The sequence below is a fragment of the Scyliorhinus canicula genome, chromosome 10 (assembly GCF_902713615.1).
Source record: "Scyliorhinus canicula chromosome 10, sScyCan1.1, whole genome shotgun sequence".
Lineage (NCBI taxonomy): Eukaryota > Metazoa > Chordata > Chondrichthyes > Carcharhiniformes > Scyliorhinidae > Scyliorhinus > Scyliorhinus canicula.
In genome coordinates this window covers 85,402,427-85,414,714 of record NC_052155.1, presented here as the reverse complement: position 1 = coordinate 85,414,714, position 12,288 = coordinate 85,402,427, and the positions used below count along the sequence as shown (strand labels likewise).

Sequence of the window (12,288 nt, the reverse complement as noted above, 5' to 3'; positions counted from 1 at the left end):
GGCCAGGGTGATAGGGTGTGGAATGGGGAGGGGGTCTAAGTGCTTGAGGCAGGGGATGCCTAAGATTTCCTTGCGGGACCCAGAGGAGCCTGTCCCCACAAGGAAATTAAGAAAAATAAATTACCTATTGCTTGCCATTCAGGCAGCCAAAGTAAAATCTCAGTCGACCACTCATGATCTGATGATTACATACGGTAAAAATTATTCTGACAGATTTGGGCAGATGTCCTTGCAACCTGCTCAGATAAGAAGGAAAAAACTGCAAGCATTCAGCTCCCAGAGGTTCCAGGGCAGGTAGAAACCTGGACAATTTCAACTGCCCACCATGCCCCTCCAATGCACAGTGACTGCCAGGCAAGTAGAGTTAAATAAATTACTTAATATAGGGTTATGTAACTAATTTATTCTCCTTAAACCTCTCTTCCCGGTCTCCTCCACCTCACCTCCAACAGAATATGCAAGGAACGTTTTTGTTACTATGTTGAAAATTATTTGATCACTGTCTCTGCAGCCTCCCTCCATTCTACTAAACCACCAGGCTAATTTTCCTCCAAAGCTCCCCTGTGCCCTAACCCTGAGCCTACATTTCTTTAGATTGCTTCATACCTCCTATTGTACCCTCTCTGAGCTCACCTTGTCCATGATCCCCACCTTCTGCTCACTCTACCCTATTTTCAACATCACCCAAGCTCCCAAATCCCCAATTTAGCAAAAATTGTTCATAGTTTTCTCTCTTCAGACACGGTTACTCTCTCCTTGAAGTTTGCTGTCATCGTTCCTCTTCTCAAAAATCTAATTATTGACCCCACCTTCCATGCAAACTATCTCCCCATCTCCAATCTCCTACTATAATCACAGAAAAAAATGTTGAAGTTACAAATAAAATTTCATAGTCTGGTTCTCTATTATATCACAAATGTGTCTTGTTAAAATCTCCTCTTCCCACAAACACTCTGACACAATTTCAGCAGCAAACAGGAACTAATTTCAGAGTGAATATATTCCACTCACTGACAGCTACCATTCAATGACTGCACAATTAGATTGTTCACTGCTTTTGGCACTGTTATTTCATGCCATTTGACATTAACGGAAATTACACAACGTCTGGGAGTTCTGCCAGTGTCCAGATTATTCTTCCCCAAGAATAGAAAAGAAAATCACGAATACATGCAACAAAGATCATCTTAAAAAAGGAAAACACTGCGGAATTGAACAGAAAATTCTGGAAATACTCAGCATGTCAGACATCTGTGGAGTGACAGTTTATTTCATTGCCATTTCTCTTTCAGGACTATCCAACTTAAAGAAGTTCTGCTCTTCTCTCTCCAACATGATTTTCATTTATCTCTTTTCTCCTGTTCACCTTCATTGTTTTCTGTTTTCTTTTTCTTTTCATTTTTAAAAATTTGTTCATGGCAGGTGGCTGTCGCAGGCTGGACCCATCCCGAATTGCCCTTGAGGGGGCAGTTAAGAGTCAACCACATTGCTGTGGATCTGGAGTCACATGTAGGCCAGACCAGGTAAGGACGGCAGATTTCCTTCCCTATAGGACATGAGTGAACCAGCTGGATTTTTACGACAATCAACAAGGCCATCATTAGATTTTAAATTCCAGATTTTTATTGAATTCAAATTTCACCATCTACAGTGGCAGGATTTGAACCTGGCCTCTAGTCCAGTGACAATGCCACCTACCAACCACATCTTCCCACAGATTGTCGAATACACTGCCTCACACTCTGCATCCTGTTAGGATTCCATTTCATTCTCCCAGTTTCTCCGTCTCTGGCACATCTGTTCTGATAATGCAATCTTCTACATCAGTGCTACTGATATGTGTTCCTTTTTCCTCAAGTGAGATTCTTCCCACTTTGGTTGCCTGAGCCTTCAACCATGTTCATCTCATTTTCTTGCTCTCACCCCTTCCCCTCACTACCAAAACCATGGTAGGGTTCCTCTTATCCTCATCTTCCACCACACCAGACTCCATATTCAATGGATTATCCTCAACCATTTCCTTCACATCCATTGTGATGCTACCGCCAAACACATTTTTCCTTTCTTGTCAGCATTCTGAAGGGACTTTTTCCTCTGTGACACCCTACTCTACCCTTCAATAACCCTAAACGCCCACTCCCCTGCCCATGGCACCTTTCCATGCAAGTGCAGGAGATGCAAAACCTGTCCCTTCACCTTTTCTTTCCACAGAGTCCAAGACCCCAAAATGCCTTCCTTTATGTAAAAGCAAAATACTGCAGATGCTGGAAATCGGAAATAAAAACAGAAAACGGTGGATAAACCCAACAGGTCTGGCAGCATCTGTGGACAGAAACAGAGTTAATGTTTCAAGTTCAAATAATCTTTCTACAGAACTGAAGAAAGGTAGAAATTTAATTAATTGTATAGTAGGAGAGGTGGGTGCAGGAGATGGGATAGAATAGAAGAACAGTAGAACATGACCTTTACTCTCAGGGCAGAAATAGGGCTGCACGGTAGCACAGTGGTTAGCACCGTGGCTTCACAGCGCCAGGGTCCTAGGTTCGATTCCCTGCTGGGTCACTGTCTGTGTGGAGTCTGCACATTCTCCCCGTGTCTGCGTGGGTTTCCTCCGGGTGCTCCAGTTTCCTCCCACAGTCCAAAGACGTGCAGGTTAGGTGGATTGGACATGCTAAAATTGCCCTTAGTGTCCAAAAAGGTTAGGAGGGGTTATTTGGTTACGGGGATAGGGTGGAAGTGAGGACTTAAAGTGGGTGGTGCAAACTCGATGGGCCGAATGGCCTCCTTCTGCACTGTACGTTCTATGTTCTATGTTTTCTCTCCATCTTGACCCTTTTGTAGTTTGTTGATTTCAGTTCCCTTGGCCTGCACCAACAAAACCCGATCCCTCCCCCACAGGGCCCCCTGTCCCTAGTTGTTCAGTATTGCTCCCATTGACACATTCTGCTATCTTATCTTTTACCACTATTTCAAGATGCGTTTGATTAGGTACCACACAAAAGGCTACTTAATAACAGTCCATGGTGTTGGGGGTAGTATATTAGCATGGATAGAGCATTGGCTAACTGATAGAAGACAGATCATTGGGATAAGAGGGGCATTTTCAAGATGGCAACATGTAACTAGTGGAGTGCCACAGGGATCCTTGCTGGGACCAAAATTATTCATAATATATATTAATGATTGGGATGGGGGAAGTGAATGCACGATTGCCAAGTTTGTGAATTACATATAAATAGGTGGGAAGGCAAGTGGTGAGGATGACAAAAGAATTTACAGAGGGATATAGACAGGCTAGGTGAGTGGGCAAAAACAATTAGCAGGTGCAATATTGGAAAATGTGAAGTTATGCACTCCAGTAGGAAGAATAAAAGGAGCTGAATATTATTTAAAATGAGAAAGGCTGCAGAAAACTGACTGAGGGAGGTGGGAGTCCTCGTGTAAAATCATAAAAACTAGCATGCAAGTTTAACAGATAATTAGGAAGACAAATGGAATGTTGCCCTTTACGTCAAAGGGAATGGAGTATAAAAATAGGGAACTCCTACTAAAACTATACAAGGCACTAGTTAGACCACACCTGGAATACTGTGAACAGTTGTGGTCCCTTGATCCCAGGTATACTGACATTGAAAGCAGTCAAGTCCAGAAAAGGTTCACTTGGTTGATTCTGGGTATGGAGGGAATTTCTTATGGGGAGAAATTTAGTAGGTTTGACTTGTACTCATTGGAATTTAGAAGGAGAGACGCAACCTCATTGAGGCATATAGGATCCTCAGGGGGATTGACAGGGTAGATTCTGAGAGGGTGTCTCCTCTTGTGGGAGAGTCCAGGACCAGAGGGCATAATCTCAGAATAAGGGACGTACATTAAGATGAGGACGAATTTATTCTCTCAGGGGGTAGTGAATCTGTGGAATTATTTACTGCAGAGAGATGGACAGGCTGTTCAAGGCTGAGATAGACAGATTTTCAATCACTAAGGGAATCAAGGGTTATTGGGGATAAGGCAGGAAAGTGGAGTTATGGATTACATCAAATTGGTCACGGTCTCATTGAATGATATAGCAGACTCGACAGGCCGAATGGGTCTTATGGTCACTCTTCATCCCTCAAAGGCACCAGTAACACTCCCTTTTGTCTTATGTCCATAACATCTTTGTCAATCTCTTCTTTACCCGACCTATCCCTGTTCTTCTATTCTGCTCCACCTCTCCCACACACCTTTCCTACTATATAATTAATTAAATTTCTACCTTTCATCAGTTCTGCTGACGAGTCATTTGAATTTGAAGCATTAACTCGGTTTCTCCCCACAGATGCTGCCAGGCCTGCTAAATTTGTCCACGTTTTCTGTTTTGTATTAGTAATGTATGTATACTTCTTTCATTTTAATATTCGTTGTTCACAATGCAGTCTGCTCCACAATGAGGCGACCAAATCCGGATTTGGCGACCGCTTTGTGAAAAATCTCCATTCAGTTTGCGACAGTGACCCTTAGCTTCCACCTGTTTGCCTGTTATTTTAATTCTCCACCTTGTTCTCACACTGAACTCCCTGTCCTCCGTGTTCCAATAAAGCTCAATGCAAGCTTGAGTAATATCATCTTATATTTTGATTAAGCACGTTACAGTCTTCAAGAGTTAATAAGGAGTTCAACAGTTATAGACTGCAACCTCTGTCCATATTTTGTTCCATTTTTCCCTGCAGTGTTTGGTTTTTCTCTTGTTTTTTGATTTTGGACAGCAGCTGTTCACCCCTTTGCCAATCACACCTTTTCTCGACACATCTCGTGTTTCTTTACTTGTCCCATCACCACACCTTTTGACTGCACCACCAAATCTTTTCTCATTTAATCTCTCCAGTCTGTCACCTATCACAGACCTTCCTTTTATTTTTCCTCTTTCCCACCCTCTGTCCTTTCACTTGCTCAAACCCATCACAATTCTCAGGTTTCCCAATTTTGCTAAAAGGTCATTGATCTGATGCATTAACTCTGTTTCTCTGTCCACAGATGCTGCCTGACCCGAGTATTCCCAGCATTTTCTGATTTTATTTCATGTTATGTTCTGTTTTCTTCTGTTCGAATGCCAAAAATAAATAGGAGAAAGTTCAGGATCTTGCTTTTATATGATTGTTAAAAGATCCATTGAGACTGGACAATTGCCATCAGGCACTGGAACTACAATAAAGTTCAAAGACTAAGATGAACATACAAACTTACCCATCATAGGCAGCCAGCAGAAAGTTCAGAAGTAAACTAATGGACTGTTCAACATTTATTTGATGGGTGGATGGCATGCGTTTGTTCAGCTGGTAAAGTATTGTGGAGATGATAGCTTCCAAGCGAGCCACACTGAGTTCAGCATTCGGATCCATTGTATTTAGCCCATTTTCTCTGAATGCCTCTATGATATTCCAAACGTCTACCAAGTGCACTAAACAAGTAAAAAAGAAATATGTGGGTAAGTTTTATAGAAGCAGCTGAGCCCGGCTCCCTCATCTTTTATTCTTGACTGCCGCCCAACTCACGTCATCTTTAACTTTGCCATTATGTCCCGTTTCCACTCTACCTAAAGCATCTCATTAAAGTCACCAAAAGTTTCATTTTTTTTTCTTTCTTTTCAATTAAGGGCCAATTTAGCCTGTCCAATCCACCTACCCTGCACATCTTTAGGTTGTGGGGGTGAGACCCATGTAGACACGGGGAGAATGTGCTGTGCATCAGTGGTAGAAGAAGTGAATATTTAAGGTGGTGAATGGGGTGCCAATGGGCTGCTTTGTGCTGGATGATGTCAAGCATGAGCATTGTTGGAGCTGTACTCATCTGGGCAAATGGAGAAAATTCCATTGACTTGTGTCTTGTAGGTGGTAGACAGGCTTTGGGGAGTCAGGGGGTGAGTTACTCTCCACAGAATTCCCAGCCTCTGACCTGCTCTTGTACCCACAGTATTTGTATGGCTGCTCCAGTTCACATTTCTGGTCAATGATAATCCCCAGGGTGTTGATAGTGGAAATTCAGTAATGGTAATGCCATTGAATGTCAAAGGGAGATGGTTAGCTTTCGCCTTGCTGGGGATGGTTAATTCCTGACACTTGTGCGGCATAAAGATTACTTCCATATATCAGCTCAAGCCTGAATATTGTCCAAGTCCTGCTGCATATGGACATGGACTGCTTTAGTACCTGAGGAGTCGCAAATGGTGCTAAACATTGTGCATTCATCAGTGAATATCCCCACTTCTGACCTTATGATGAAGGGAAGGTCATTGATGAAGCAGCTGAAGATGGTTAGGCCTAGGACACTACCCTAAGGAACTCCTGCAGCGATGTCCTGGAACTGAGATGATTGATTTCCCAAAACCACAATCATCTTCTATTTATGACTCCAATCAATGGAGAGATTTCCCCTAATTCGCATCTCATTTAATGAGATGCTTTACTTTGCTGGGATTACTTGTCTCACACTCAGTCAAATGTTGCCTTGATATCAAGGACATTCACTCTCACCTCTAGAATTTGTGCTTTTGTCCATGTTTGACCCAAGGATGTAATGAGGTCAAGAGCTGAGTACCCTTTGCGGAACTCAAACTGAGCTTCAGTGAGCGGGTTTTTAAAATTTATTCTTTCATGGGATGTGGGAGTCACTGGCAAGGCCAGCATTTGTTACCCATCCCCAAATACCCCTGAACTGAGTGGCTTGCTCGGCCAAATCAGAGGGTAGTTAAGAGTCAACTATTGCTGTGGGTGTGGAGTCACATATCGGCCAGACCAGGTGAGATTAGCAGATTTCCTTTTCTAAAGGACATTGGTGAATCAGATGGGTGTTTACAACAATCAGTGACAGTTTTATGGTCACCATTACCAAGATTAGCATTCAATGCCAGATTTTATTAATCGATTTTAAATTGATTTTAAAATGTGGTGGAAATTGAACCCATTCCCCAGGTGAGCCTGGGCCCCTAGATTACTGTCCAGTGAAATTGCTGAGTAAGTGCCACTGATAGTACTGTCAATTACCTGTTTCATCATTTTTCTGATGAACATGAGTAGACTGATGCTTTTTATGGACAGGATATATCTGGGCAATTTTCCATGTTTCTGGATAAATTAAGTGTTGTAACTGTGCTAGAACAGTTTGGCTGGGGGCAACTCGTTCTGAAGCGCAAGTCTTCTGTACTATTCTCCATTTAGTGTTTAATTGTCCACCACAATTCATGCCTGGATGTGGCAGGACGGCAGAGCTCAGATTTGATCGATTTGTTGTGGGATTGCTCAGCTCTGCCTTCACACACTGCTTCCCCTGTATGGCATACAAGCTGTGTTATAGCTTTTCCAGTTTGACAGCTCATTTCTCTAAATGCCTGATGCCACAGCTGCTGGCAAGCCCTTCTGTATTTTTCATTGAACCAAGGTTGACCCCCTGGCTTGATGGTAATGGCAGAGTGGGGGATATGCCGGGCCAAGAGGTAGATTGTGGTTGAATACAATTCTTCTGCTGCTGATGGTCCACAGCGCCTTATGGATACCCAAATTTGTGTTGCTACGTTTGTTTGAAATCCATCCCATCTGGCACAGTGGTAGTGCCACACATGATGGAGGATATTCTCCATGTGAAGATAACACTTTATCTCTACAAGGATAGTGCAGTGCTCACTCCTACCAATACCATCATGGACAGATGCACCTGCGACAGACAGATTGGTGAGGTCAAGATAGAGTAGGTTTTTCCCTTGTTGGTTCCCTTATCACAGACCCAGTTTAGCAGCTATGTCCTTTAGGATTCTGCCACCTAAGCCAGTAGTGGCCCTACTGAGCTACTGTTGGTGGGGAATGCTGAAGACTCCCACCCAGAATACATTTTGTGCCCTGCCTCAGATGCTTCACTAGTTTGGCACTGGTAGCAAGTCATTTTGTTTGGTTTCTGTCAAAACTCCACACCCTGGCAGCCAATTTTATCTACTTCCCCCAACTGCTTTTCTTGGCTAAACTTATTGTGCACGGCCTTGGAATTCTGTTTGGCCCCGTGATGAGCTTCAAACACCAAAATGTTATCCATCGCCAGGAAATTAAATTCACAGCCCTGCAATATCACTAATCCCTCCTATCTCCACTAAAGCCTCAGGTAGACTTTTGTCATTTCAAAGCTTTACTTCTTCCCATCTCTCCATCTGAACCCCACCCTGTGTAGTCTTCAATAATTCAAAATTCATCTGTGTGCATTTGACCCCTCACTAAGTTCCATTCATCTATCACTGCGGACCTGAACTAGCTCCCTATCCACTTATAAAAGATCACAAGATAATTACAGATGAGGAAAATAATTTCACCAATCACAATTAAATAATTTCGAGAGATTCTGAATTCCCTATTTCAGTATCCAATTATTTCTTAAAATATTTATTTCTAATAATCATCTTGGAAGTCCGTGCTGGATGTTCATCTCTCTCCGTGCGTGAAAGAATTTCTTGGCATTAATCCAAATCTATATTTAATTAGCTTGAACATGTTTGCCCTTGTATTGTCAGAAATTTTTATTGGTGTGTGAATTTCATTCAATAGTTTTCATTCAACTCAAAATTCTCCACAAATGTTCCCATAGGTTCACCTCACTCCCCCTCTGACTGCAGCCCTATACAACAACCTACACACTGCTCTTGTGACTCTGACCTTTAGTGATCCATTGACATGGATTGTGCTGTGGTAATGACAGTGAAATGGTCAGTGTTACCCATCATTACTCCACTGAAACTGAGAACAACTTCATGAGTTAGGACATATGCAGAATAACTTGGAAATCCAGAGGCTGTCAGTGAGTCTATGCGTCACCATAGGCTGCCCTGTAGAGGTTTCCACAAACTGCTATCTCACTCGCAAATGAGTACTTCCACTCTAATGGTGTTTAACCTCACTGTAAAAAACATGGAGAAAAGTTACACCTTGTTGAATGAGGTGTACATGAGGTTTCAAGAGCACAATTACTGCTCATCGTCACTGGCCCAGAAAAGCTAATATTGCAAAACGTCAAATTTCTCCACAATTATCAAAAAATTCCACATACTTTTTTTAACTTTTTAAACATCTGTTTATCTTTATTTTAGCTTCCTGTTATACAATTATGTTGCTATTTGAAAAATGAAATTAAAAGTGAAGCCTTTAATTACTTTCAACTTGCTGGTTTGTTGTGTCCTGACCATTTCAATTTGATTGGTTGACTACCTGCTTGCTGACATGACGGCTGCTACAAACCAAGACACACCTTTGATTTGGCTCTAGATTGAAACAGCCTTGGGGGGGGATTACCACAGAATCCCTCAGTCAATTTAAGAATGGTTTGGCAGTGATGTGAACAGGTACATTAAGGATAAAAAGAAAAATAAGGAAAGAGTAGGGCCCATTAACCCCCAAAGTGGTAATTAGTGTGTATTTGTATCAGTCTTCACTCGTGCGTATAGAATCAGAGAGAAGGACTGTAATAAAATCAAAGAGATCAACATATTCAAAGAGGAGGTTCTGAGTGGTCTGGCAGGCTTAAAGGTAGACCGACAAATATCTGGCAGCCAGATGAAGGGGGCGATTCTCCAATATGGAGCCCAAGTGTTCGCGCTATTGTGAACGCCACATGGGGCCAGCACGACGCTGGAGCGGTTCATACCGCTCCAGCCTCCTTTCGCAACGCCAAATAGATGCCGCGCCAACCCGCGCATGCGCAGTTGGGCCGCACCAACCTGCGCATGTGCGGGGGACTTCTTTAGTGCGCCCGTCCCGACCAACATGGCGTCGGTGTTCAGGGGCCAGCTGTGCCAGAAAGTAGGCCGGGGGGGGGGGGGGGGGGGGGGGGGGAGGGGGGGCGGGGGGGGAGAAGAGGCCAGCTCGCAGATCGGTGGGCCCTGATCGTGGGCCAGACCCCATCGGAGGCCCCCCTCCCCCCCCCCACCACAGGCCCCCCCCCCCCCCCACCGGCCGTTCGCGCAGACTTCCCGCCGGCAGCGACCAGGGGGGAATGGCGGCAGCGGGACTCTGTCGTATTGGCGCGGCCGCTCGGCCCATCCGGGCCGTAGAATCGGCGATTCCAGCGGCCCACAGTCGGTGCCACATCAAACGTGGCGGCGCAAATAGTGCCAATTCTTCGCACCTCAGAGAATCGTGCACCGGCGTCGGGGCGCAGTTGCGGCAATTCTCCGGCGCGGGGCTCGGAGAATCGCCCCCGAAATATATCCCTGGCTGTTGAGTGAGGCATGAGAGAAAATAGTAGGGGCGCTGGCAATAATTTTCTATTCTCTCTGTCCACAGGAGATGTGCCAGAGGACTGGAGGACAGCCAATATGGCACCATCATGCAAGAAGGGAGGAAGGGATAAAGTAGGAAAGTACCTGTCAGTCCAACTTCAGTGGTGCGGAAACTATTGGAAGCAATTCTGAGAGACAGAATTAATCTGCATTTGGTTAGGCAGGGATTAATCAAAAACAGTCAGCATGGTTTTGTTAAGGGGAGGTCAAGTCTGACCAACTTGACTGAATTTTTGAAAGAGGTGACCAGGTGTGTAGACGAGGGCAATGCATTTGATGCAGTTTACTTGGACATCAGCAAATCATTTAATAAAGTCCCACTGATAGCAAGTGCAAGAGCCCATGGAATCCAAGGAAATTTGGCAAATTGGATCCAAAATTGACCGAGTTGCAGGAAGCAGAGGGTGATAGTCGAGGGGTGTTTTTCTGACTGGAAGTCAGTGTCCAGCGGGGTCCCACATGGACCAGTGTTGGGGCCTTACTGTTTGTGGTTTATAGAAATGATTTAGATATGAATGTTGATCAGTTAAGTTTGCAGATGATACGAAAATTGGCAGGGTTGTATTGTGAGGAGGATAGCGTTCGATTACAGGAGGACATAGGTGGGTTGGTAAAATGGGCTGATCACTAGCAAATGGAATTCGATCAGTACAAGAGTAAGGTGATGCACTTGGGCAGGTCAAACAAGGCAAGGGAATACATGATAAACATCAGGACCTTGGGAAGCACCGAGGATCAGCGGGATCAGAGGGATCTTGGTGTGCATGTAAACTGGTCCCTTAAGGTAGCAGAATAGGTGGATAGGGTATTAAGAAAGAATATGGTATACTTGCTTTTATTAGCCGAGGCATAGAGTTTAAGAGCAGGGAAGTTATGCTGGAACTGTATAAACATTGGTTAGGCCACAGTTAGAGTCTTGTGTGCAGTTCTGGAATCCACATTACAGGTGGGATGTGATAGCACTGGAAAGGATGCAGAGGAGATTTACCAGGATGTTGCCTGGGTGGAGATTTTTAGGTACGAAGAGAGATTGGATAGATTTGGATTGCTTTCCTTGGAGAAGTGAAGACTGAGGGGGGGGGGGGGGGGGAGAAGAGACACGTTTGCTATGTATAAAATTATGAGGGACATAGATAGAATGGACAGGAACATTTCCCCTTGGAGGAGGGATGAACGACCAGGGGACATAGAATTAAGGAAAGGGACAGGAAGTTTAGAGGGGATGTGAGGAAAAACCTTCTTACCCAGAGGGTGGTGGGAGTTTGGAATTCGCTGCCTGAAAGAGAAAGTGGAGGCTGAGACCCTCATAGCATTTAACAAGTGTTTAGATGTGCACTTGCGATCAAAGCATACTAGGCCATGGGCCAAGTGCCGGAAAATGGGATTACAATGGTTAGGTGGTTGTTTTTGACCAGCGCAGATGCAATGTGCAGAAGGGGCTTTTCTATGCTGTATGATTCTATGACTCTATAGTCAAACAATATAACATAAGAACATAAGAACTAGGAGTAGGAGTAGGCCATCTGGCCCTTCAAGACTGGGAAGGAATTCATTGCACACTTATCTTATGGAATGAGGCACACTTACAGTTGCACTTTTTCTGAATGAATCGGAGTTTACAAGCTGTCCTATAGGTGGATAAACGAATACGATCCAAGTCTTGGGCTCCTGATATAAAGACAAAAAATATTCAAGGAAACAAATAATCACAGTAGGAAAGCAACTATCATAGGTTGTTCAGCCTATCATACCTGTACCGAACCTTTGTCAGAGCTATCCAACATGTACCATTCTCCTCTCCAAAAGCTCGGGAAATTCTCCCTTTTTAGGTATTATCTTTGAAAAGTTAAATTAAATTTTCAAAGTGATTGTGAATCTGTAGGTTTGCATTTCAGACCATAAACACTTCACTATGTCAAATAATTATCCTCACCACCTCCCTGCATGGTTTTTTTTCACATGAATTTTTTTTACAGGATGTGGGCTTCGCTGGCTAGGCC

At 43.9% G+C, this 12,288-nt stretch overlaps 1 protein-coding gene across 22 annotated transcripts in view; it reads right to left on the bottom strand.

Annotated features, from left to right (window-relative positions):
* dtna (dystrobrevin, alpha) overlaps nt 1-12,288 on the bottom strand; it is a 254,287-nt gene that overhangs the window by 169,345 nt on the left and 72,654 nt on the right. For all 22 annotated transcript variants that reach the window (XM_038809268.1, XM_038809270.1, XM_038809269.1 and 19 more), the window contains exons 3-4: nt 11,876-11,956; nt 5,224-5,437 (exon numbers count right to left, since the gene is read on the bottom strand). In XM_038809268.1, coding sequence (XP_038665196.1) covers nt 5,224-5,437; nt 11,876-11,956 — 295 coding nt within the window. The remainder of the gene's footprint in view (nt 1-5,223; nt 5,438-11,875; nt 11,957-12,288) is intronic.